Raw genomic sequence first — 26,419 nt, 5'->3', positions numbered from 1 at the left:
CGTAGTCAGACTCAGAGCGGAGAGGTTATAGGTACCTTTCGAGTTAGAGTAGACCGACTCTTTCGGAAAGGTCCCTGAAAAAGCTGAACTAGGAAGGACTGTGACCCTGTGAACAGGATCCTGGAAGGCCAACACGGGCGATCAGCGTCCTTGTCGACTCCCTGTGACGTCATAAATCCTCTTATACATTTCCTAAGCGATTGAAAAAGGGGAAAAGAGACTAAACATCCATCCCCGTTCAATATCATAGAAGGATGGCGTTTAATGGTACCGGCTCTCCGGATCGAGAATAAGGGAGCAGAGAAGAAGAAGCCTCTTCGTCCTCAACATAGCATAGAGATGAATGAAAGGATGTCCCTAAAGTCTCCAAAACTCTCAACGTACTTCTAAAGAAAGAATCCACTCAGAAGTCAATAGTTGCTGCCGTCGATCGATACGATTCGTACGGACTTTTGCAATCCTGTAACGAACCTCTAGAGGATCGTTACATTTTACGTCTGTTGTTATAATAGGCTCTTTCTCGTAAACCCGACACGGGACCGAGAGAAGATACTTCCTAAGATATGAGAGAGCTGTGGAAGATCAGAGTTGATATGGACCGCTGGTTCCAAAAACTCGTTTCGAGGACTGGAGGGACGACCGAATTGCTTCCACTTCTTTCAGATTATGATCCAGGACATCTGGAAACTCTCTCCAAGATGTCCGGGCACCTTCTGTTTCTATCACCTCAGGTGGGATACTTGACCGCACTGAGAGATGTTCAGAATCATTCCTAGATCTCGAATAAAATTTCAGTTTCCCGGAAGGAAAAAACAAATAGAGGTCAGAATTGCAGTCTATTCAGAGAAACAAACTTCTTTAGGAAGGAAATGGTCCCCAGCAAGCTCATCCATTCCCTCACACAGTATGTTTACTTCCCTAATAAGGCTGCGCTTTACCTAAGCAGGAGAGCATATAATAGTGCAATGTTGCGGTAGACTCGTAGTCCTATACCGTGCGGTAACGAGCACCGAAAGGAGAAAGATATCTCTGTTGAACATAGTAAGGCAAAACGAATGCAATGTTTTTTCATTCATGTAAGAAATCACCTCAATCTTAGGCTAAAGTCCGTAATTGTAGGGCAGAGATACAGTTAGTCAGTCAATCCCGCAGGAGAGACGTAACCGCCAGCACGGAGATACGGTTATTCAGTCAATCCCGCAGGAGAGAGAGACGTAACCTACCGCGCATGACAGCGCACGAGCTGGTACTGGCTCGGTTGGACTGGAGGACAGTCACAGCAGCAGCTTACGAACGTCGCCTCTTAACTTTATGCCTGGGTTGCCAGCTACCCTATTCTACGAAGAAATAGTGTCGTTATTTTTGAGCAAAAAGAGACTCTCAAGCTGGTATATTTAAGCGAAACAGAAAACGCTAAATATATAGATGCGTTTGTGTCGTCATAACACTACCATACAACGTTAAAAGATAAATCAGAAACTCCTGGAAGGCTGCAGGGAGTAACGATTAAATGTCCTTAAAATAATAGACAATAGACCTCTCGGTTGCCATCCGAAGAGGTAACTACAGCAAGCGTATATGACTTGAACCAACCAGTAGTAAAATAACGCAAGGCAAAATATGATATTATATTACAATAAAGTTTGTTCATACTTACCTGGCAGACATATATATAGCTGAATTCGGAAATACAGCTACATACATATCTGACAGGCAAGTTTCATGAACAAAACTTAGAGAATCGAAGCAGACAGCTCAAGCTTCTTATGTTATTGGACATAAGCGTTCATTAACGTAGTCTACAAGTCTATTTCTTGTACGAGTCTGCGAATGACGAATGAGAGCTCTTCCGAATCTTGTCAATAAGAGCTTATTCGCTTACGCAATATCAAGTTAATGAGATGTTTGTCAATGAGAACTAACCCATTTACGGGACAAAGAGATATTTTGTCAATGAGGGGATACCCACTTACTTGACAAAACGATAGTATATATTGTCAATGGGGGAAAGTCACTGAATTGACAAAACGTAATCCAGGAAGTCGAGCATTTTATTTTTCCGATTCCCGTCTCAAACGAGGAAGGGGCAAGAATCCTGTTAAGAGACTGGGCTTATGGCAGGTAGAACGACGAAGTTCAATTCGGCAGTATAGTCCCAACTAGAAACTAACAAAATATATCATCTGAAAAACCCTTTCAGATGGGCTAAAAAGCTTGCAAAATTATCCTGGGAAGAGGAAGAAACTCTCCAACCAGCTTCCTCTCCCGTATCACAACTAATGCCTGCTAAAGCTTAAAATTTATTGGCAGTATGGCAAAGGAAGTCCTGTCTTGCGCTTTCCTGAAGAGCGTCCTTTTGATGAGTGCCTTTGCAAGAATCCTACTGAACGTTGCCGAGAGTCCTGACGTGCAGGACGTCGAGCCTTTACATAACCTGTAACTGCCTTATCGCAAAGTCTTGACTGCGGTAGAGAAAACGAGATCTTCCCTTGAGCTTTCCTTAACTCCATCCACCTTTGCAAAAAGCAATATAATATTGACAGAGACCTCTTGAATTCACGAAACCCGAGGTCTTGCTGGGTTTCGAAGACGAAGTTGTCTGTTCACTTTAAGCTTCCTCCAAAGCACTGCTTACTTCATATTCTTGAGGCCCTAATCTCAAACAAGAGCTTGAAGAGTTCAACAGAAACGTTCAGCCAGGAGACAAACCTGGCGTCCACTGGCGAGGACTCTCGGCGTCCACTGGCGAGGACCCTCAGCGTCCACTGGCGCGCGCTTGGCATGCACCGGCGTGCGCCTGGCGTCCATCCGAGCGTCCCGTTCAAGCCGAGCGTCAAAAGAAGCGTGCAGAAAAGCGTCACGCTCCTGACAGGCGTCAAAACAAGCGAGAGAAACTGCCTTCTTTTTCATATTTCTCGGTGGAAAGACGTACACGTGATCAGGCGACGTTCGCCTTCTTACTTCTCACTGAAATGCATAACGAGAGAGAGGGGACGTGAAGCGTCCTCTTCTATAAAGCTTCTATTTAGATGGCGCGAGTCCTTCCGAGAGCTCCAACCCCTGCACGGGGAGGACGCCTCGGAGGACGAGAAGCAATCCTTCGAGATTCGTGCACGTGCACGATCTTCCGCAGCCTGGGAAGCGTCAACAGGTCCTACCGAAGGGACGCCAGATCGATGTGGGTTCCCTGTAACCCTCCTTCGGCTTTCGACATGCCCTCTCCCTGGTCCTGGGAGTCCGACAGAGGTCCAGGCCTAGAGGTGTTATGGGGCCGATCTGACGTTCCCTCCTGAAGAGAGAGAGGACGTGAAGCGTCCTCTTCTCTAAAGCTTCTTAGAGGGCGCGAGTCCTTTCGAGAGCTCCAACCCTTGCGCGGGGAGGACGCCTCGGAGGACGAGAAGCAATCCTTCAGGATTCGTGCACGTGCACGCACTTTGGCAGTCTGGGGATTTTCATCAGAAACTGCCGAAGGCACGCCAGATCGGTGGGGGTTCCTCGTAACCCTCCTTCGGCTTTCGACATGCTCTCTCCCCGGGTTCTGGGAGTCAAGCAGAGGTCCCGGCCTAGACGCGAAATAAGGCCGATCTGACGCACCCTCCACTACACAAGGGGCACTGTCACTGCACTTAGCCACTTCACTATTGCTCTCTAAAGCAAGCACTTTCGATTCTAAGTTACGAATCGAAAGAGTATTAGAGAAAGGGCAATAACCTCTACAGACACTGTTTCCTCGTGCATACCAAGTGCGGATCTACTGAAGCTTTCGGTAGCCACACCCTATCTTTGCAGACAACACCCTCTGAAACTAGCCTAACTAGATTCAGATATCTTATGCAAAAATGAATCAATTTAAGATAGCGTATGCCTAGCCACAAATCCAAGTAAATAAATTAAAAGACAATTAGGATACTTAGCGGCAATGAAGTTTCCAAAATCCTAAGCCGGAGGTACTGAAAACAGGTGTTTTCAGCACCGGCGACAGAAAAATTATGAATAGAAAATGGGAATGGTTCCTGATACCCGCCTCCCAGCGGCGGGAATGGGTACTAACCACCTGGCCGACCACTGCGTGTGTCGGAAGTTTTTAAAATTCTGTCGGATTTCAGAAAATACAGCTATATATATATCTGACAGGTAAGTTTCATGAACAAAACAAAAAGTTCACAATCACAACGAGACATATTCAATTCATATTTCCACCTAAAAACACGTTGTATAAGGAAAAATAACCTTGTCTCCTATAAGTCAAGTGTCTAGATATTAGTTTATAATAACTAGAAGCAAGAAAATTCGCTCAGAATTGCATTAAATATGGTGAAACAAAGTCGTATTCGCCATCAGCTGATTTCAACCAAAACATTGGCCGCTCCGCGGAATACTGGCTTAGATTTGCCGTAGTATTTTATAATACAATGATATGAGAATACATACAATATTAATGGATATAGTGAAGTAATATATATAACTTTTTAAAGGATTTATGAAAAAGATGCATAATTAATAAAAATAACACCATGCATTTTTCGGAACAGTGGCGGACAAGAACAAACATGAAAAAACATCCTCTGACAACGTGGAGGGTAGTTACAAAAGCTCCCTTAATTTGTATCATATTTATGTACAAAAATGAAAATACCCTATAACGTATGTAATATATTTTCATAAACATTTTAAACATACGTAAAAGCATGAACATTTATAAAATCGACACATCGATCGCTAAATTTGCACTCTTTTTAACTCGATATTTTCGGAAGAGCGGCAGACGGCGGCTCACAAAAACGAACAGGAAAAAGCATCGTATTTGATAACGTGAAGGGCAGTTTCAAAAGCTGCCTTTGTATCAAATTTCTGCGCAAAAATAAAAACACCCTTTACGTAATAAATCTTCACTTACATTTTAAACATAAAAGAATGAGCATCTATAAAATCAACACATCGATCGCTAAATTTGCACTTTTTTTAACTCGATATTTTCGGAAGAGCGGCAGACGGCGGCTCTCAAGAACAAACAGGAAAAAGCATCGTATTTGATAACGTGAAGGGCGGCAGTTTCAAAAGCTGCCTTTGTATCAAATTTCTGCGCAGAAATAAAAACACCCTTTACGTAATAAATCTTCACTTACATTTTAAACATAAAGATAAAAATGAGCACTACTTAAAATCAAAAGACACATCGATCGCTAAATTTGCACTTTTTTTAACTCGTTATTTTCGGAAGAGCGGCAGACGGCGGCTCAAAAGAACGAACATGAAAAAACATCGTATCTGATAACATGAAGGGCAGTTTCAAAAGCTGCCTTTGTATCATATTTCTGCGCAGAAATAAAAATATTCTATATGTCATACATTTTCATACACATTTTAAACATAAAAGCATGAACATTTATAAAGTTGACACATCGATCGCTAAATTTGCACTTTTTTTAACTATATTTTCGGAAGAGCGGCAGACGGCGGTTCACAAGAGCGAACAGGAAAAAACACTGTACGTATTTGATAACATGAAGGGTAGTTTCAAAAGCTGCCTTCGTATCATATTTCTGTGAAGAAATAAAAATACCCTGCACATAATACATTTTCATACACATTTTAAAACATAACAGCATGAACATTAATCAATTGACACATCCATAGCTAAATTTGCACTTATGTAACTCGATATTTACAGCATAAAACAGCGTCAGAGGCATATATTTTACCCTAATACCTAAGTAATAGCTCTCAATAAAATTTGTTAATATCATTTGCATAACCTTTATGGTCTAAACAGCATTTCTACAAATGTATGAACTCGTCAGACAACGGCGCTTGCGGCACTGTTAACCGAAAATTGTGCAGTAAAAATACCTTAAAATGCCTTATTTTTTCAATGAATATTTTTGACGACAGCCGTAAAACCGATTCGCCGCTAAGCGATTGCGCCGTTAACCGCGGGCCGCCTGTATAGGGAATCAGTAAGATTTAGGTTTATAAATTCAAAAAATTATGTAAGAATGAAGGAAATCCCTGTCTTCATGCATCTTTCTTTCAAACTCCAGGTACCAGGCTGAGGTCCAACAGCTGTCAAATATATCAAGTAATGTGACAGGAGGGGAGGGAGTTTGTTCTCTCTCTCTCTCTCTCTCTCTCTCTCTCTCTCTCTCTCTCTCTTCTCTCTCTCTCTCTTCTTTACTGAGATGAGAGATTTTTATGGTAAATGTATGTACTATAATATATTTATTAATATTTTCAAATGATGATGATAATAATAATAATAATAATAATAATAATAATAATAATAATAATAATAATAATAATAAATACAAAAATACAATGCGCAACTGGAATACAATACTTACAAGCTCTGGAATAAGACTAGCAGAGGTTAATATCAGGAGAGGGATCTTCCAGGGCGACTCACTGTCCCCACTACTCTTCGTAGTAGCCATGATTCCCATGACAAAAGTACTACAAGATGGATGCCGGGTACCAACTCAAGAAAAGAGGCAACAGAATCAACCATCTGATGTTCATGGACGACATCAAGCTGTATGGTAAGAGCATCAAGGAAATAGATACCCTAATCCAGACTGTAAGGATTGTATCTGGGGACATCAGGATGGAGTTTGGAATAGAAAAATGCGCCTTAGTCAACATACAAAAAGGCAAAGTAACGAGAACTGAAGGGATAAAGCTACCAGATGGGAGCAACATCAAACACATAGATGAGACAGGATACAAATAGCTGGGAATAATGGAAGGAGGGGATATAAAACACCAAGAGATGAAGGACACGATCAGGAAAGAATATATGCAGAGACTCAAGGCGATACTCAAGTCAAAACTCAACGCCGGAAATATGATAAAAGCCATAAACACATGGGCAGTGCCAGTAATCAGATACAGCACAGGAATAGTGGAATGGACGAAGGCAGAACTTCGCAGCATAGATCAGAAAACCAGGAAACATATGACAATACACAAAGCACTACACCCAAGAGCAAATACGGACAGACTATACATAACACGAAAGGAAGGAGGGAGAGGACTACTAAGTATAGAGGACTGCATAAACATCGAAAACAGAGCACTGGGGCAATATCTGAAAACCAGTGAAGACGAGTGGCTAAAGAGTGCATGGGAAGAAGGACTAATAAAAGTAGACGAAGAACCAGAAATATACAGACAGGAGAATGACAGACAGAACAGAGGACTGGCACAACAAACCAATGCACGGACAATACATAAGACAGACTAAAGAACTAGCCAGCGATGACAATTGGCAATGGCTACAGAGGGGAGAGCTAAAGAAGGAAACTGAAGGAATGATAACAGCGGCACAAGATCAGGCCCTAAGAACCAGATACGTATATTCAAAGAACGATAGACGGAAATAACATCTCTCCCATATGTAGGAAGTGCAATACGAAAAATGAAACCATAAACCACATAGCAAGCGAATGCCCGGCACTTGCACAGAACCAGTACAAAAAGAGGCATGATTCAGTGGCAAAAGCCCTCCACTGGAGCCTGTGCAAGAAACATCAGCTACCTTGCAGTAATAAGTGGTACGAGCACCAACCTGAGGGAGTGATAGAAAACGATCAGGCAAAGATCCTCTGGGACTATGGTATCAGAACGGATAGGGTGATACGTGCAAACAGACCAGACGTGACGTTGATTGACAAAGTCAAGAAGAAAGTATCACTCATTGATGTCGCAATACCATGGGACACCAGAGTTGAAGAGAAAGAGAGGGAAAAAATGGATAAGTATCAAGATCTGAAAATAGAAATAAGAAGGATATGGGATATGCCAGTGGAAATCGTACCCATAATCATAGGAGCACTAGGCACGATCCCAAGATCCCTGAAAAGGAATCTAGAAAACCTAGAGGCTGAAGTAGCTCCAGGACTCATGCAGAAGAGTGTGATCCTAGAAACGGCACACATAGTAAGAAAAGTGATGGACTCCTAAGGAGGCAGGATGCAACCCGGAGCCCCACACTATAAATACCACCCAGTCGAATTGGAGGACTGTGATAGAGCAAAAAAAAAAAATAATAATAATAATTTATAATAATAATAATAATAATAAAACTGTAATTACAAAAATCATATGTGAAAGTATTTTACAGAAATACTACAATAATCTTTCCATTTCTCTACTGCTACTGATGTAGATGACTTGTGCTGAAGAAGTTTAGTTATTCCAACATGACCATCGGGATCTGCCTAACCTATGACACGAGACCGGGCCGACTACAATAGGCAAGCAACACCCCCTAAGAGCGAAGAGGTTGCAAAACACAGTCCAACTAATGCCCGTTACCAATACTAAACGTGGACTGGAGTCCGGAGCAAGTGAGGGAAGGAAGTACTCCCAGTAGACACGGAATCAAGGTCGAACCCACATTGAAACCCCTTAAGGTGGAATAGAAAAGCAGCAGGAAAAAGTTGAGAAAATAAGCAGAAGGAGAGAGAGAAGTCACTAAGAGTAACCACCGGAGCACCTAGTGCTGACATTGTGCAGATGGAGAACCAACTGGGCGGTACATAGTGCTTTAATGACGGGTTATGAACTGTGAAACCAATGGGAGCCGCAGAAGGAAATTACCAGCTACCCTAAGAAAGGGGGCCAAGGGCACAAAAAGTGCTAACTATGATGCAGACGAACTGCCAACGGCCGTAGCCCCCCAGTAATTACCGCGGTAAGCACGTTATGTCTCACACACCTAAGGTATATAAATGGGAACGAAGAAGGAAGATTACTAACTACCCTATGAAAGGAGTGGGTGATGACACAACCGGTATCGATACAGTCAACGATGGCACAGATGAATCTCCAACTGCCGTAGCCCCCGCAAGAACTACGGAGGACACATTATGTCTCAAAACAAGTAAGGATGCAAATATGGAGTTGCGAATACCACTTTGAAGCATCAACACCAACAGCCTGAGAACTACAGGACTCGTGGAAGGTGCTAAGAAGGCAGTACCTTCAAAATTACTTCCTTTAACCCCGAAGAGAGAGAGAGAGAGAGAGAGAGAGAGAGAGAGAGAGAGAGAGAGAGAGAGAGAGAGAGAGAGAGAGAGAGAGAGAGAGAGAGAGAGAGAGATTGAAATCCCCAAATTTCAGAATGAAACAATGGAAACTCTGGCTCTGCTGTGTTACTGGCAAAGAAAACAGGATGAGCGAGAAGACTCCGAAGCGACATCCGAAGAATGACCAGATAAAGAAGATTGTGTAAAGACATTATAAGTTTTAACAGAAAAACTGAGCGAGAGAGAAAACTAGACCAACTCTGTTCCCCATGATAATCTGACAAATATTAGAAAATCAGGAAAATTATTCAAGACGTGATCGTGAATACAGTCCGTATTGAAGCTACAGTAATTGACTTGCATTAATTCGATTTTACGATGGGGTTAGTAATTAAATCGGCACTACATTGCAAATAAGTCTTCCTATATCTCTCGCGCAGCTGGCGTAGGCAGCAGCTTGCAGTCAGACAGCGAAATTGTTGGGTTTAAAATAGAATTTAGGCCAAAGACCAAGTATTAGGACCTATGAGGTCATTCAGCGCTGAAAGGAAATTGACAGGAAAGTGTTTGAAAAGGTGTAACAGGAAGAAAAAACCTCTCTGTTGCACAATGAATCAAGTGTTAGGAGAGGGTGGAAAATAGGATGAAGCCACAGGTGAAAAGAAACCCTGGAAGTTATGCAGCAAGTACTTCAGTAAGGCCGCATAAACTATCGGAAAGGAGATAAATGCAGAGTCCTAGGGTCCTGGCTAGAAGGACCTTTCTTAAGTAAACTCAAGATATCTGATAACTGACACTGAATAAGAAACGGTGAAGGATCCACATTATTGGATAGAATAGCTGTCACAAAAAGTTTGGCATCTGGTGCCAAATGTGTCAGAGAATATGCTGAGCACTGAATATGCCAGCATTCCAAAGAAGGCAAAGTCCATCCCCGTGCTACACTCTTGGGTGTCTCATATACTGGAGAACACTGAAAGGCTTAACCTATATCAGGCAACGCTAGAGACTCAGGCACTACTGGGAGCTCATTGATTACTAACAGATCAACTCCTTGTGGGAGCTTGAACATTTTAATGCAACTGAATGCCTGGGTTCCTGCACAGGCCATTCCAAAGGAAAATTCTATGGGAAGTCCCAGAAACTATATGAAGGCTGTAGTGGCTCTCTAAATTTCCTAAAAGGCACTGGTGAGGAGCAGACAAAGTCTGCAGTGGGCCTTTTTAATGGCCATGATTCATTACTAAAGTGCCACTGACACCTCTTTTCAGGGCTGGAAGCCTTGTAATTTGAGGACAGCCTATGCACTTCCTTCTGGCAGGGAAGTATGCTAGTGACCTTTGCCTAAGAGCGTAAGTGGGACAAATGGCCGCCTCCTCAACTGTTACTTCACTAGTACTTTTATTTTCTTCTTTATTCATAAGAACACAATGAATTAGCTAATTGAGTCACTGCACATACAATTAACACCATCTTAGCATTGAAATTACACACAATTTTCAACTTGAGACTGGCAAGGTGGCCAGGTTTGGGATCTGGGTAAGGGAGCAGGTTGAATAGTTGAAAGACTGGGAACAGGTGACACAGAAGAAGCAGGCATAGAAACAATAGGAATATTATCAATAGAAGACTTAACTGAATTATCTACAGTCTTAGAATTTCCCATCTTTCTCTCGGCTATAGCGGCTGCTTTACGTTTTCTACCCGTCTAGTTTAGCTAAATAGGAACCAAAAACATTCCACTTTTTAGCATCCCACTCTGAACATTCTCCATACGTTTTGAATTGAACACTCCTGTCCCCTACACTCTATACACAAGGTGTGCGAATCACAATTCTCTTTAGTAAGTCCTTTATTTCAGCCTTTGCTACAATACCTGACAAAGACATCTTGAAAAAGTCACAAACCGTCTTAAAAGAGGTCAAAATCATGAATAAGTCCAAATAATGCACATTAATGTTTTCTATTAGAAAACTAGAAAAAAAATAACAACAAAGCCGGGGCTACTAATGCTTCACCAAATAACTTTCCAAAGGCAGTGTCAAATTTCAAAATCTAATCAACTCCCTGAAATTGTTCCTCTCTTACCCTGAAAGTGGATGAGGCTAGTTAACTACACTGATACTAGTGCTACTGTGGTTTTCAAAATTTTTAAGCTGCCAGTGAGTGAAACTGTAAGTAATGTAATTACTTGGTAAGTTACATATACTATAAAAACCTAGATTAAAGACTGACTGTTCTGTTTACTCTCTTCTAAATCTGTCCTTCTCTTCTAATGCGGCAATTTATCATCTTCCCTATTCTTCTAAAGACTAATTCTTGCAATGACCACAATGGTTGTCTGAATAACAATTCACCTGTTGATGATCCGTCCATAGTTCATGCGTACATATGTCAATTAACCCCATCTGGTCTTACAACCACTTATCTTACAAAATCTACCAGGTTTTGATAGGAGAGACTAAGAAGAAGAATCCATAGTATTGCCAAATGCAGACCAAAAACCAGGCATCCAATCATTAACCAAGAAAAGCACTTGTCTAAATGGCTGTCCATATTTGCCGACAAGAGAAGAATGACAAAAAAAACATTTGCTGTCTTGCCCTCACCCTCCAAAGAGTAGGAGTAACTATTGGGAGCGTTCGTTAATGATTATTTCAATTTTAACACTTGTTGAACCCTTGGCAAGTAACCACAGATAAAGCTAATAATATAGGAAAGTTTTATCACAAAAATAAATTCTCATAGAATTTATTTGGATACCTACCTAGTGTTAAAGATAGCTTACATCCCTTTGTGGCACAGTAACCAAGATATTATAAGTAAAAAATATCCTGAGGCAAAACAAATAAAATAAGTACTATTATATAGTACTGTACCTATTACCATATACTTACTTGCTCAGAACTATCTAAAGATGATCCTGGTTTTGATATACACTTAGAAAAACACTTTTCACCCATTTTCTGAAAAGAAAAAATATTACTTTAAAGAATGAAAGAAAAATACCACAATAGTCCCCATTAAATTTAAAATCTTATCAAGAAATAAAGTACTCTGAGGTACCGTGTATTATACGATTCCTACAATTGGTATGACAAGTGTTTAGAATTGATTCAAGTAGGAAGTACCAAGGGTTAATAAAATGTTCCAAAAATAAAAGGCATTCAAGCACACAGACAGACTTAGATGAAGTAATATGTAAGCACTGAAAGTAGCAACAGTCTGATGGCATGAACATGAAAATAAAACTAATAGTATTGTAATACTTACCTGAACACCTGAATTAGCCCTAGTCACTGACCACTGCCCAGCCAGAACTATATCCCCACATACTTACCCATTGTTTGGGTAAATTTTAACTGCCAGCGCTACCAGCACTCAGGTAAAACACCGTCTACCAAGTTACCTGCACTACCCTTGGCAACGCTGCTGCCAGGCCCAGCTGAAAGAGCGCTCCCCTTGCAATTGCACTAATTACTACTCATTGAAGAGGGGATGTGGGTGGGAATCATTCAGGCGTTCAGGTAAATATTACAATATTAGTTTTATAATGAAAATTTCATATTGCAATACATCACCTGAACACCTGAATTAGCCCGATTAACAACATTTAATTGGAGGTGGGATCAATCTCTATTAGCCCGACCCCTCCACTGTACTTTCACAGGTAACTCGGTTCCACCGCTATATACAAAACCTGTGTACTCACCTATTCAACTCATTCCTTAGGTGAGAAGCCATCGGAGAGAGTACCTCAACGTCAGTCTTCTCCGTCAGGTATTGTCTTTGTCAAGCTGACCTCCCACGTGGTATTTGATACCTCGCATGTATGGAGGGGAATTGAAGCCTCCCATGTAGCTGTCTAGCCTCTCATGTATGGAGAAGTTACATGAGCAAATCCTTCCGGTTTCCTCTTGGCTGTTGCCACTGAAGAGTGCACATACATAGCTGCCTTTGCTGCTCAGCCGAAGCCTGCCTATATAAAAATTATACTAATAGTCTAGTAAAATCCTAAATAAAAAGACACTGCACATGATCTAAGCTAATTCCCTAATTCCCAGTCCCATACTAACAGTTACCAAAATCAACTTCCTACCACATTAGCCGTTACGAACGGGCCTAGCGAGTAACCCTGCACCGACTGAAACTGAACGTCCTTCAATTAGAAGGATGTGAACACCGATATGGAATTCCAGGTAGCTGCCTGCAAAATCACCGCAACTGAGAAACTTTAGAAAGGCCAACGAGGTAGCAATGCCTCTAATACCGCAAGAAGCTAATAGCGTTCTTGGAGATAACTTTTGATGGGTTCTTCAGCAATACGAATAAAATCCAGGGAAAGTGTGCGATTTCCAGCCACCCAATGAACCTGTCTGCATAGGCCATGTACATATGGCCCTCCAACTGTAGCATGTCCACCACCGTCAACTGGAATGAGTATTCTGGGGGTGCTTTGAGTACTAATGGTTCAGCAGGTTGTGATGGACATGTATATCACAAGAGGCACATCCATTCCTGTGGCTCTGCAGGTCACCTTCCATGCCTGGCCAGTAGTAAACTGATTGCCTAGCCCTGCGGAGCATGGAGTCCACCCCCTGATGTCCTGCGTGAAGGCCTGCAATGACTTGAAGGCAAAGTTCCTTTGGAATGAGCAGACGTGGGCATCCTTGGTCATATGTGTAGACTATCGGGTCTTCTAACATAGATAACCTGTACATACCTGAGTGGAACTGTCGTAGGCAGGCCAACTCCTGTGCCTTCTGTGGGTACCAGTCATTTGCTGCCACTTTAGCTACCAACAATTGGTATACAGGGTCTTTAGAGGCTGCTATTTCAACCCTCTCCTCATCAAGTATGAGGCATTCTTGCTCAAGGGCAGTGGCTGAAGCAGCGACAAATTCAGTCAAATTCAGTCTTTGTCATCTGGTTTGCAACGGAGAGCAAGGAAGCATGATAAGAAGTCAGCAGCGCAATTCCTCTTCCCTGGTAGGTATCTTACCTGGAACCTGTATTGCAGGGTTTTCTCCTTGAGACGGAAGAGTCCTGGGTTCAGTGTATCCTTCAGCTCTCTATCACCCAGGAGCTTGACCAGTGGGCGGTGGTCAGTCACGATTAGTAAGTTGGGGCAGCCCAACAAAAGCAGCCTGGCCTTCTTGAGACACCAAGTGACAGCTAAGGCTTCTCCCTCAACAGCAGCATGCCCAGCCTCAGCATGCAACAAGTGGCAGTTCCCATATAGGGCAATACGCCACCCACCCTTGCAGCAGAATGGGACATCAGCTGAGGTACATATACAGTACTGCTGCAGGATAACAAACCTGATCCCTTCTTTGCTCCAATATGTTAGGGCTGCTGTAGGTCGGGTCTTGTCATAGTATACCAGCCCATCCTTGGCCAGCTTGCACAATGGCCTCCAGTGCTTGGTGGAATCCCTCTCGTAGGTTGTTATCTCAGTACAAATTCTTGCTTGCAGACTTCTTCAGGAGGTCTCTGAAGGGTTTCAACTGATTGACAAAGCCAAACCATGACCTGATGAGTGCCAACTGATTGACAAAGCCAAACCATGACCTGATGTCAGTGACAGAGGGGTTGTCGGGCATAGGCAATCTCCAAATGGCAGCTAAACTCTCCTCTGCGGGCCTATAGGAATACCATCCCAACTGGAATCCAACGAAGCTCACTTCTCTTCGGCAGAAGCTGAAAATCTCTGGCTTGAGGGTTTTTCCTTTTTTGGCACATGTCCAAGAAATCATACGTGTGCCAGAAGGCCTCTTCGATGCTGTTATCTTGCTTGCAGACTTCTTCAGGAGATCTCTGAAGGGTTTCATCAGCGGGACGGTGGTGAGGATGGGTGCCAACTGATTGACAAAGCCAAACCACGACCTGATGTCAGTGACAGAGGGGTTGTCGGGCATAGGCAATCTCCAAATGGCAGCTAAACTCACCTCTGTGGGCCTATAGGAATACCATCCCAACTGGAGTATGACGAAGCTCACCTCTCTTCGGCAGAAGCAGAAAATCTCTGGCTTGAGGGTTTTTCCTTTTTGGCACATGTCCAAGAAATCATACGTGTGCCAGAAGGCGTCATCGATGCTGTTGTCATACAGAAGAGTATCATCCACACACTTAGTGTTTTCGGGGAATGTCCTTGATGGTGTCATCAAACCTCTTGGTGCAGGTATCTGAAGCCGAACAGTGTCCCATGGGTGTTCTTCCGTACCGATAATGCCCCCAGGGAGTGATAAAGGTTGTGAGTCTGTGGCTTTCTTCATCTAACTCCACCTGGTGGAAGCCACAATGTGCATCTGCCACTGCCTTAAAGGAATGTAAGGGTACCCCTGTTGAAAGGAGCAGGGGTGTGATGTGTCTCTCTCCTGCAGGAGGCACTGAGGCATTGAGAGTCCATAGTGCGGTGGGGCTCACCCGACTTCTTGGCAACAATGACCATCATCGCACACCATTCTGTAGCTTCACCAGTCAGTACCTCCTCCATGATGCCTTTCTTGACGTCCTGGTCCACTTGCATCTTCACTTCTGATTCCCAATGCTTTGGCACTGATGCTGGGGTGTGGCATGCATAGGGGGTAGCCCATGGCAGTAGATGAATATGATGCGGCTTGCCCTCCATGACAGGGAGGAGCTCCTTTTCTGTATTGATCGTTGGTGACAAAAAATGGGGCAAGAGCCACTGCTCCAACTTTGGGACGTTCTCCTCCACTGGAGGGAAGGGCATGGATGAGGGCTTAGGCAGGAACTGTCCAATGGGTGTGGGTATCTCTTGCTCCAGTGCGAGGCTTGCTGACACTGGTAAGTGGTGGGGAAAGGATTGGGGCATGAGGCCAAGGTCCATACAAGCAGCCAATGATAGAATGACCTTGCAGACTTGATGAAGTACACTTCTTGGATGGTTGTCCAGTGACCATATTGAACACAAAAGAGGGCAGTCCCCATACACTCCAATCTAATGTTGGCAACATCACATATGGCCCCGCAGCATCATGAAAGGGCAGGCCTTTCAATGAGGGTCGACAGCAGGGTGGGGTCTGCAACACATACTTGGGCCCCAGTGTCTACCACAGCCTGTACAGGGCTGTGACCCTTAGGCCTAGGCCTATGCATTGATGAGGACACTACCACTTGTATAGTAGGCTGCACACACTGCCCTTAGGGCATCTACACTACAAATAGAAGCACATGACCTATAGAGGGCTCTTTTCAATATCTCATCCCTCAGACCTACCATAAGCTTTCTAATAAGCATATATTCAGACAAATCACAATGACAGCTAGGACACTGGAAGTCACAGTCCATGGCCTTTTGAAAGCACTTTGCAAAATATTCACTAATGGACTTCCTCACACCCTTACATATACACAAAAATTCAGCCCAATGCAAAGCCTGGTTCAATGCACACAGAACCATGGCCCCTATAGCATCCAAAGCCCCTTCTGGAGAAAAGTTAGCCCACTGCAAATCACTATATCTGGCATCCAGCGTACATTGCAACTCTGAGGTGCAATGATGCCTGTGTTTAACTGCATCTGCTGGTTGAAGCTTATGTAGCCTAAGCCAATGTGTCATGGAATGTTTCCAAGTCCTGTAGGAGGCTGATGACATTTCCAAAGCACATTTCTCTGGTAGAGTTTGGGGCCGGGCCCTGGGGCCGCTCTGTAAATGCAAGCCACTCACCATTGTAGCCAAACGGTCGTTAAGGGCTTGCAATGCATCTCGACCTTCAGCAACTACATATTGAGGAGTTGGTGATCTTGACACCACTCCGACGGGAGTACTGTGGGCACCCCTGGAGGATCATCATGTCCTCCTTGCTGTGAAAGACAGTCTCCCTGATGTAGACAGGATTATCCTTTATGTATCCTACCCACTGTGCCATGTAGGAAACAGAAGGAAACCCGTGTAATACCCCAGTGCTTTATTACAAGTCAAATCCATACAGAGGTGTAACTGCAAGTGAATTGCAGACATGCAGGCAAGATTGGCATCAATCGCACTGCCCTCCTGGCAACAGACATTACACACATTCAACCATCCTGCACAGTCCTATCGCAATGTAGGGTTAATATTGCAACGTGATTGGCTAAATACATGTCCCTCCCAAAATCCCCCCCACCCCAACCATTCCGCTCACTTAGGAGTCTGTGTCTGACACAAAAAGCTCCTCTATAACATGGTGCATGCATGGCAGCATTCAGCATCATAAAAGTACCCAGTAGTATTAGCTTAGGTGGATTTTGCCTATGAAACGGCTCCAACTGTTTTTTTTTTATATTGGTTATTTCTGCTTGTATTTCGTGTTTCAAATGTCATAAATAAGAGAAAATAACACAATACCATGACAAAACCTTCCCCCAAGTGATTTACCCCATCCAACACCCAGTATTCCCATGGGGTCCCCCCTTACCATAGGACAACGTTCAAAGGTAAATTCTAAGTTTATTACAGCCAACCCCTTTACATAAGGAATTACTAGTGCCAGCTGGACCGGTCGTAAGATTTAATGACAAGGTAGTTTGGCAGCAATTGCTTGTCTGATGGTTGGGAGTCCCACCCGACTGAATGTAAACATCCCACTTTGCTTTAGGCCCAGGAACAGAGTGAGGGGTGGCATGAGGTGGGACTATATGGTTTGTATAGTTAGTAAAAATACAATTTACTTTCAAAAATTATGATTTGTTCGGACATGTTATACAAACCATCGGTCCTTTACATATGGAAGACTCACTTAATGGTGGGAAGAATCTGAGTCTTGTGAACAGACTGGTGTTCGCCCAACCTGGGTTCCCTCCATGGCCGTAAGAGCAAAAGGGGGGGAACCTAGCCTCTGTCCAAATGATCGGAGTGAGAACTGCAGGATCAGCCGCCAGACCTCTGGACCAATTCATAAGAGGGAGGCATGCATACCTCTTATGAGTAGCAAGCAAATATAAATTATTGGGTTTGTTTCTTATTGCTGTCTACTTCCCCCCTTGCTAGGGAAGGGATGGATAAACGCTTCTATCCCTAACTAGAGAGATAGAATGGAGCTCAGTTACGTAATTTACCTGCACTGTTGTCCTGTCCAGGGTGTGACGACCGCTACCCCTCTGCCCCCAGGAAGAGGGAAGAAAAGAGAAGGGAGAGGAGCCAGTCACACCCTCATTCATACTCCATTCATGCGATATCACAAGGACGAGATGCAACCTTGTCCTGCTAAAGGAGCTGGGTAAGCTACACAACTTGTTGAGCTGCCACCACGGTCCCGAGGAAAAAGTTTCCAAGGACCTATGGGCAATATCCCGAAGGTATATGGAGGTGAAGGTGGTCTGGTTGGACAACACCCCTGCCTTCAGCACCTGTGCAACAGACGAGTTCTTGCGGAATACAAGGGTTGGACCAATACCTCTAACTTCGTAGGCTCTCGGACAAAAGGTACAGGTTTAGGCACTCCTCTTGGAGTCGTACACTTTCCTGATCACCTCACGAAGCCAGAAAGAATCAGTGTTCTTGGACACTTCCTTCTTGGTCACCCCGGTGCTAACGAAGAGGCATCAACACTCAGGCCTGAGGTGTCGAGTTATCTTCAGATAGCGCCGTAGCACCCTCACAGGACAAAGCAGCATCTCCTCAGTATCATCACCAGTGAAGTCCTCTAGGGAGGGGATCATGAAGGACTCGAACCTGGCGTCAGGGACCGAAGGGTTCTGAGTCTTCGCTACGAAATCCGGGACGAAATAGAGCGTAACTGATCCCCATCCCCTCGAGTGTTTGACATCGAAGGAAAGACCATGAAGTTCTCCTACTCTCTTCGCCTATGCCTGGGCCAGCAGAAAGACGGTCTTGAGGGTCAGATCTCTGTCTGACGACTCTCGGAGAAGCTCATAGGGACTACGAGTCAAACTGGGCAAGACCTCTCGAAGCTCCTCATTAGGAGAGATATTTCCATGGAGGAGGAAATATCAACTCCTCGAAGCTTAAGGACTAGGGCCAGGGCGGCTCTGTATCCTTTGACTGCAGAGACAGAGAGGAGTTTCTGTCGGCGAAGAAAGACGAGGAAGTCCACAACCTGCTGAAGATGGACCACTTTCCCTGTTATACTGCTGCAGAGGACTGTCTGAAGTATCCTGCCATAGCTGTTGCTGCTCAGCAAGAAAAGCCTCTTGCTCTCAAGAAATGGTGGATAACCGCCAGCCGTGAAGACACAGGGAATGTACTGCCTGGTGGTACCGTTCTACATACGGTTGACACAGCAGGTTGTGCCATGGGGGAGTCTCTCGCGGTGCCTCTGAGAGAAGAGCCAGCAGGTCCGGATACCAATGGCCTGAGGCCATTTGGGTACCACCAGAATCATGCGAAGATTGCTGGTGACCAGCACCCTGCTGATCACCTTGCGAATCAGGCAGAACGGGGGGATAAGTGTAAACTACGAGGTTGTCCCACGGATGTTGGAACTTGTCCTCTGCAGCTGCCCATGGGTCCAGCACAACTGAGAAGAAACCCTGAAATTTTCTGTTATGCCGGGTGGCGAACAAATCCGCTACTGGACGCCCCCACAGGTAGAAGAGCCTTTCCGCCACGTCTGGGTGAAGAGACCACTCTGTCCCAATCACCTGATTTTGGGTGCTGAGCTTGTCTGCCACTACATTCCTCTTGCCTGGGATGTATCTGGCCGACAGCTCTACCAAGTGAGCTACGGCCCACTCGTGCACCTGCACTCGTATGCCACTACTGTGGTGTTGTTGCTCATCAACATCACTGAGTGTCCCATCAGTCGTTCCCAGAATTTTTGGAGCGCGGGAAACACTGCCTTGCGTTCTTGGAAGTATATGTGAAGGTGCTTGTCGTGATGGTTCCACACTCATGCAACCAGCAACTCTTCCAGGTGTGCACCCCAATCCTCGGTTGATGCGTCTGAGAACAAAAGCATCTCCAGAGGGGGAGTCCACAGGGGCACCCCTATTAAGAGGTTCCTGTTGTCTAGCCACCAGGCCAGATCCTCCCTTACTTCCTCCGTGAGAGGAATCAGGAAGGACTGTGGATCCCGAGCCTGTGACCAGCACTCCTTTAATCTCCATTGAAGAGACCACAGGTGAAGACACCCATGAGGGACTAACTTCTCTTGTGACAACAGGTGACCGATCACGACTTGCCACGCTGATCTGCGAGTCTGCGGAGAAGGCTCGTGCTGCTACCGTATCGATCAGCATGCCCAGGTACTTTATCCTCTGCTTGGGTTCGAGATCCGACTTCTCGAAATTTGCCACGATCCCCAGATCACGGCAGAAGTCGAAGATTCAATCTCTGTCCTGTAGCAACTGTGAGCGAGAGCTCGCCAGGACCAGCCAATCTTCGAGATACCTCATCAGACGTATCCCGACCGAATGGGCCCAAGCTGACACCAGAGTGAACACTCGCATGAACACATGTGGGGCGGTTGAAAGACCAAAACGAAGTGCCCTGAATTGGTAGACCGTCCCATTAAGGATAAAGCAAAGGTACTTCCTGGAGGACTAATGGATGGGTATTTGAAAATACTCATCCTTCGGGTCCACCGAAAGCAGGAAATTGTTCTCCCTGATGGAATTGAGCACTGAGCATGCTGTTTCCATCGTGAACCAAGTCTGGCGAACGAAACAGTTCAAGGGAGAGATCTGTCACAGGCCTCCAAATCCCCGTAGACTTCTCCACTAGGAAAAGTCGGCTGTAGAACCATGGTGACTGATCTCGCACAATATCCACAGCTCGTTTGCTCAGCATGGTCTGCCTGGACTCGAAAGGCAGTAGATATCCCTCCCGAAGGATATCAACTACCCAAGTCTCTGCTCCGTAGCGCTGCCAAGTTGCCCAATGGTTCGCCAGGCAACCCGCCCCCACTTCCAGCAGCAGGTGAGGGGGAACACCGTCCCTAGCGTTTCCCTCTCTTCCCCTTCCGCTTAGCTCCTTTCCTGCGAGAGGAGGCAGCTTGAGAGGAGGGCTGACGCTCACCTCTCGAAGTGATAGAGGAAGACTAGGTCTTCCTCGCGATACCCTTGACAAAGCTGACGTCTTGGGAGTAGCTAAGCTCCGAGGCTTAGCCGCAGTTGAACGAGACTGCCAAGAAGTCTTCGCAACTGCCTGGTGTACTAGGCGGTCGCTGTCCTCAGTTCTCCACTTTTCCACCACAGCGTCCACCATCTCTCTGGAGAAGAGAGAGCAGGAACCCAGCAATGGTCCGTTACGCAGACCCAACATTACCTCCTGACCGGCCGCCCTGGTTACGCAAGTCAGGACTGCGTCCCTTCTCCTCAAAACCAGGTTGGCCCACAGATTGGCCGTCTGGTGGGCGAGGTAGGAGATGGCCTTACCTCCAGACTGGCAGAGTCTCCCGAATGCTAAGTCTTCCCAAGGAACTATAGCTCCTGAGGAGGCTGCAACTCTGGATACTGTGAAGGACCACAGATCCAGCCAGGAGACAGCCTGGAAAGCTGTCATGGCAGTAGATTCCTGGGCTGATGCCTCTTGCTGCGAGAACCAGGGTTCTGACAGGTGTTGAAGAGGCACTCCCGGAGTTAGGCGAGCTAGCTCTGGATCAACCTGCTTGGTCGGCAACAGGTCTGTTGAAGGCATGTAGAAATGCTGCTGACGAGGCAGAGGAGGGGGAAGCAGCTTGTCCGACCTGCTGACCCTGAATGAGGCCTCTTGTCCAGAGACAAGGGCGTTCACTTGGTCCACCACAACGTCAGCCAAGGAAGACCAGGGTTGCCCCACAGTCGCTCTGGGTTCCTTCTTAGGACCCCAGAACGACTAACCTCGATGGACGGTCAGAGGGAGCAACCAACAATCCTTCCTCGAGGTCGTTGTGCTAATGAATGAGCACAGTGACCTCTGTATCTCGGGGGTTATCGAGTCCTGAAGCGATGGACCGTCAGATCCATCCAGGCCGATCACTTCCCGAGACACTCTTCCAACAGGAGGAAGAAACTCGCCAGACCGCTCGTGGTCTCCTCCAACCACTTGAGCGTATGGCCTGATCGGTCCCAAGACCGAACCAGGCTCATAGGCTCTCGTGGCTGGACCGTAAGGAGCGCACTCCTCACGGTCACTCCTGTTCGCCTTGCTCCTCCCGTTGTAGCCCAAGGAGATTGAAGGGACAGGTGAGGGAGACCTGACGCTCCTACCCCACCTACCAGCAGAACCCACTGCAAGTCTGGACCAGCAGTCTCCCCTCCCTGCGGAGAAGCGCTGGACCGAGGACGGTAGCGCCAGTCTCATGCGTCAGGGGAGCTGCTACCAGTTGTGTGAGCCGTCCGGTCCAAATGGGAGCGACGGTTGGGTGACTGGTAGCATCCACTAATGTGGTGAGAGCGAGCACCGTCCTCATGACACACCATGGTCCAAGAACCAGCTGTTACTGGAGACGGGGGTGACCTCCTCCCAGCCATGCCATGTGAACAGCCTGATGGGACAGTCACATCAACCCTGGGTACTGGACGATCGCTGCACTAGCGATTGCCAGTCTGGCGAGAGTCACCTGAGCGACAACTCTTACCATCCTTCCACTCCGTGCCTGGATACTGAAGGCGAGCGTACTAAGCTGTCTGGACCTTGGCTGCACAGTCACCCGTAGGTGACTGTACACTCGGTGACGCGAGCGAGCGAGTGGCAAAGACGGTTCCCGGTCCGGAGGTGGAACATCTGGAGCCGGGAGCGGAGGTACCAACGGTGGCTGATACTCCACAGTCGCCATCTTCTTTTTCCCTGAAGAAGGAGAGACGGGCCCCGTTCCCAGAGGAACGGGAGGACCAGCGGAAGACCCACCTATCTCACCCGAGCAAGACAGACCCTTAGAAGTCCCTGTGCAAGATTTCTTAGGGGGGGCGAGGCCACCGTCTTCTTCCTCAGCTGGGGGCCCTTGGAAGTCGTAGGGGAAGAGGCGGCAGAAGATGACGATGAAGACGAAGATGAAGACGACACCTTCCTCTTCTTCTTGGACTTCTTCGCCAACTTCCTCATGACAGCTGACATGTCTCCCATCCAGGCTGATATACAAAGGAAAAGGTTGAAAGCCGAAAAGCACATAGGCTGATCTCACACGGAAGGCGGGCAGAGAGGTAAACACACGTCCGCTACCCGATGGCGGTCAAAACCAAAGTAGGATGTTTACATCCAGTCGGGCGGGACTCCCAACCACCGGACAAGCAGTTACTGCCGAACTACCTTGTCATTAAATCTTATGACCGGTCCAGCTGGCGCTGAATAGTAATTCCTTATGTAAAGGACTGATGGTTTGTAAAACATGTCGGAACAAACTAATGTTAAATTGTTAATAAGCAACCAAAACACTAGGGGGAAACACCGCAGTGGATCCATCGTCATCACGTGGCTCAGCCTTATTCACTCGATATCTAATTGGTGAAACAAGAATAAAATTAAATCTTTAAGCAATGTGATATATGAAAGCGCAATACAAACTAAAATAAACATGTGAGCTCTTCGTAAAATAAGTTTTCAAGGCAGTTTTGAAATCCAATATGGCGGCAAGCGTGTGAGGTGTCGTTCGTAACCACAGCCAAGCCACCATCTTACCCAGCCTTCCCAGCACTCATTTGCACAATGTTAGCGTATATATGTAACGTTTATTGATCTTACTCAAGATTACAGTTGTAATCAGCAAAATAAAACAATATTTTGTTGCCTATATTAGTGACAGTATGGAACTTTTTATTCCAGGGGTCATGGTTTGAACTGAAATTCATTTCTACCTTGTAATTGGTGGTTTTCTCCTCACTGCCATAACAACTGAAACTCAACAGTGCTTATTTGATTGTAATTATACACATTTTGGCATTAACTTACTCCAAATTGCACTTGAACTACGTTGCGGTTGCTGGTTCCTAAGCGCTCACTCCACAAACACAGTTACGGGCAGCACACGAGTACATGGTTTATGAGGTGCAAAGCTTTATTCCCTTAACTGTTTACTTTACTCATTATTTAGCTTAACTTTACTTTGTTACTTCCAAATGTTTATTTAATTCATGTCTATTATCCCTTTTTTGCAACCAAATTAAACATGATATTGTAATGATACAATTAAGTTTGTTCATACTTACCTGGCAGATATATATATAGCTGTATTTTTCTGAATCCGACAGGAATTTAAACACTTACGACACACGCAGTGGGAGTCAGGTGGTTAGTACCCATTCCCGCCGCTGGGAGGCGGGTATCAGGAATCATTCCCATTTTCTATTCATAATTTTTATTTCCACTGTCTCCTGAGGGGAGGTGGGTGGGTACTTGATTATATATATCTGCCAGGTAAGTATGAACAAACTTAATTGTATCATTACAATATCATTTTGTTCATGAAACTTACCTGTCAGATATATATATAGCTGAATCCCACCTTTGGTGGTGGGAGTAGACAGAATAGAAGATTTTAGGAAACATATATATGCAGATAATTGATATCTTGATTCCTTACCTGTTAGCATAGCTGACTTCGTGGTTACTGCCGCATAAGTCTGCTTGTGCTACTAGAGTTGCCAGCAAGGTAGAGACCTATAAAGCTGGTGCACTCCAGATGATCTGTCAACAGGGGCGAGACCACGACGTGACTAGACCATTGACCATACAAATGAGGGCAACGAAGTAAAACCAAACCACCTGGCGTAGCCTACCAAAAGTATCCCACATAGACTAAGCTAATGGAAGGGAGATCCGCCGCAGGCGGTCAACCCCACAACCATAACACAAGTTAAAAACTCCCCTAAACCATTAAAGGATAGGATGAGCGCTACCTCCTGCCCCCAAAACAGTGTCTGCAGCGACGTATGGTCCGAGCGAGTAACAATTTTCGTATGTTGCTTTCACCTCCCGCAGGTAGTGTGAAGCGAACACCGAATTGCTTCGCCAATAAGTGGCACCCAAAATATCTTTGATTGCCATATTTTTGTGAAAAGCCACTGAAGTAGCAATAGCCCTCAACTCATGGGCTTTCACTTTCAGAAGCTCCATGTCACTTTCACTACACTTTTCATGGGCTTCCTTAACCGTACTTCTTAAGAAGAACGCCAGTGCATTCTTCGACATCGGAAGATCTGGTTTTTTCACAGAGCACCACAAGTTCTCCGAAGAACCTCTGCATGCTCTGGTTCTCTGCAAATAAAACTTGAGAGCCCTGACAGGACACAGGACTCTCTCAGCTTCAGGTCCCACTAGCTCCGACAACCCTTTGATCTCGAACGTCCTCGGCCAAGGGTTGGAAGGGTTCTCGTTCTTTGCTAAGAACGTAGGACTTAAGGAACAAACTGCACTATGATCCTTGAACCCAATATGCTTGCTTATGACTTGAATTTCGCTAACCCTCTTCGCCGTCGCCAGAGCGGTTAGGAAAATGGTCTTCTTAGTAAGATTCCTAAGCGAGGCTAAATGGAGCGGTTCAAATTGACTCGACATGAGAAACTTAAGTACCACGTCTAAGTTCCACGATGGTACTTTCGGTTGGAGAACTTTCACAGTCTCAAATGATCTAATGAGATCATGAATGTCTCTATCATTCGCTAAGTTGAGTCCTCTATGCCTGAAGACCACAGAAAGCACGCTTCTGTAGCCTTTAATCGTGGGAACGGCTAGTTTCGCTTCTTTCCTAAGGTGAAGAAGGAAATCTGCTATCTGGCTCACAGAGGTTGAGGTGGAGGAAATGCCCTTCCTTCTGCACCAACTTCTAAGACGGCCCACTTTGATTGGTAAACTGCGATTGAGGAGGGCCTCCTTGCTGGTGGCAATCGCCGTTGCCACAGGTCTTGAAAAACCCCTCGCTCTGGCCAACTTCTTGATAGTCTGAACGCAGTCAGACTCAGAGCGGGGAGGTTTTTGTGGTACCCTCCCTCGAAGTGGGGCTGTCTGAGTAGATCTTTCCTTAGGGGCAGAGTCCTTGGAAAGTCTACTAGGAAGGACATCACCTCCGTGAACCAGTCGAGACACCCGACGGCCAGAAGGGGGCGATGAGGGTCATTCTCGCTCCTTCTGATGCAGCGAACTTCCTCATTACTTCCCCGAGGATTTTGAAGTGGGGAAAAGCGTAAATGTCTAGTCCCGACCAATTCCACAGCAGAGCGTCTACTGCCACTGCTCCCGGGTCCAGAACTGGGGAGCAATACAGCGGAAGTCTCTTCGTTCGGGAAGTTGCGAAAACGTCCACATGAGGACGTCCCCACAGCTTCCATAGCGCCTGGCATACTTCCTGATGAAGGGTCCATTCCGTCGGCAGAAGCTGTCCTTGCCGACTGAGAAGGTCCGCTCGCACGTTTTCCACGCCTGACACAAATCTTGTCAGAATCGTGACGTTTTGCGGCTTCGCCCAAATCAGGATATTCTTCGCGATGGCGAACAGAGAAGGAGAGTGAGTTCC

At 45.6% G+C, this 26,419-nt stretch overlaps 1 protein-coding gene across 2 annotated transcripts in view; it reads right to left on the bottom strand.

Moving 5' to 3' along the window:
- Window positions 1–26,419, bottom strand: part of LOC135224529 (mitochondrial import inner membrane translocase subunit Tim13-like) — a 74,003-nt gene that overhangs the window by 34,782 nt on the left and 12,802 nt on the right. For both annotated transcript variants that reach the window (XR_010316759.1, XM_064263600.1), the window contains exon 2: window positions 11,924–11,992. Coding sequence is in view for 1 of the 2 variants with exons in the window: in XM_064263600.1 (XP_064119670.1) it covers window positions 11,924–11,992 (69 nt within the window). In the remaining variant the exon portion in view is untranslated. The remainder of the gene's footprint in view (window positions 1–11,923; window positions 11,993–26,419) is intronic.

Source organism: Macrobrachium nipponense, chromosome 12 (genome assembly GCF_015104395.2).
Source record: "Macrobrachium nipponense isolate FS-2020 chromosome 12, ASM1510439v2, whole genome shotgun sequence".
Taxonomy (NCBI): domain Eukaryota; kingdom Metazoa; phylum Arthropoda; class Malacostraca; order Decapoda; family Palaemonidae; genus Macrobrachium; species Macrobrachium nipponense.
The sequence above is the reverse complement of the archived record's forward strand: the minus strand, read 5'-3'. Positions and strand labels throughout refer to the sequence as shown.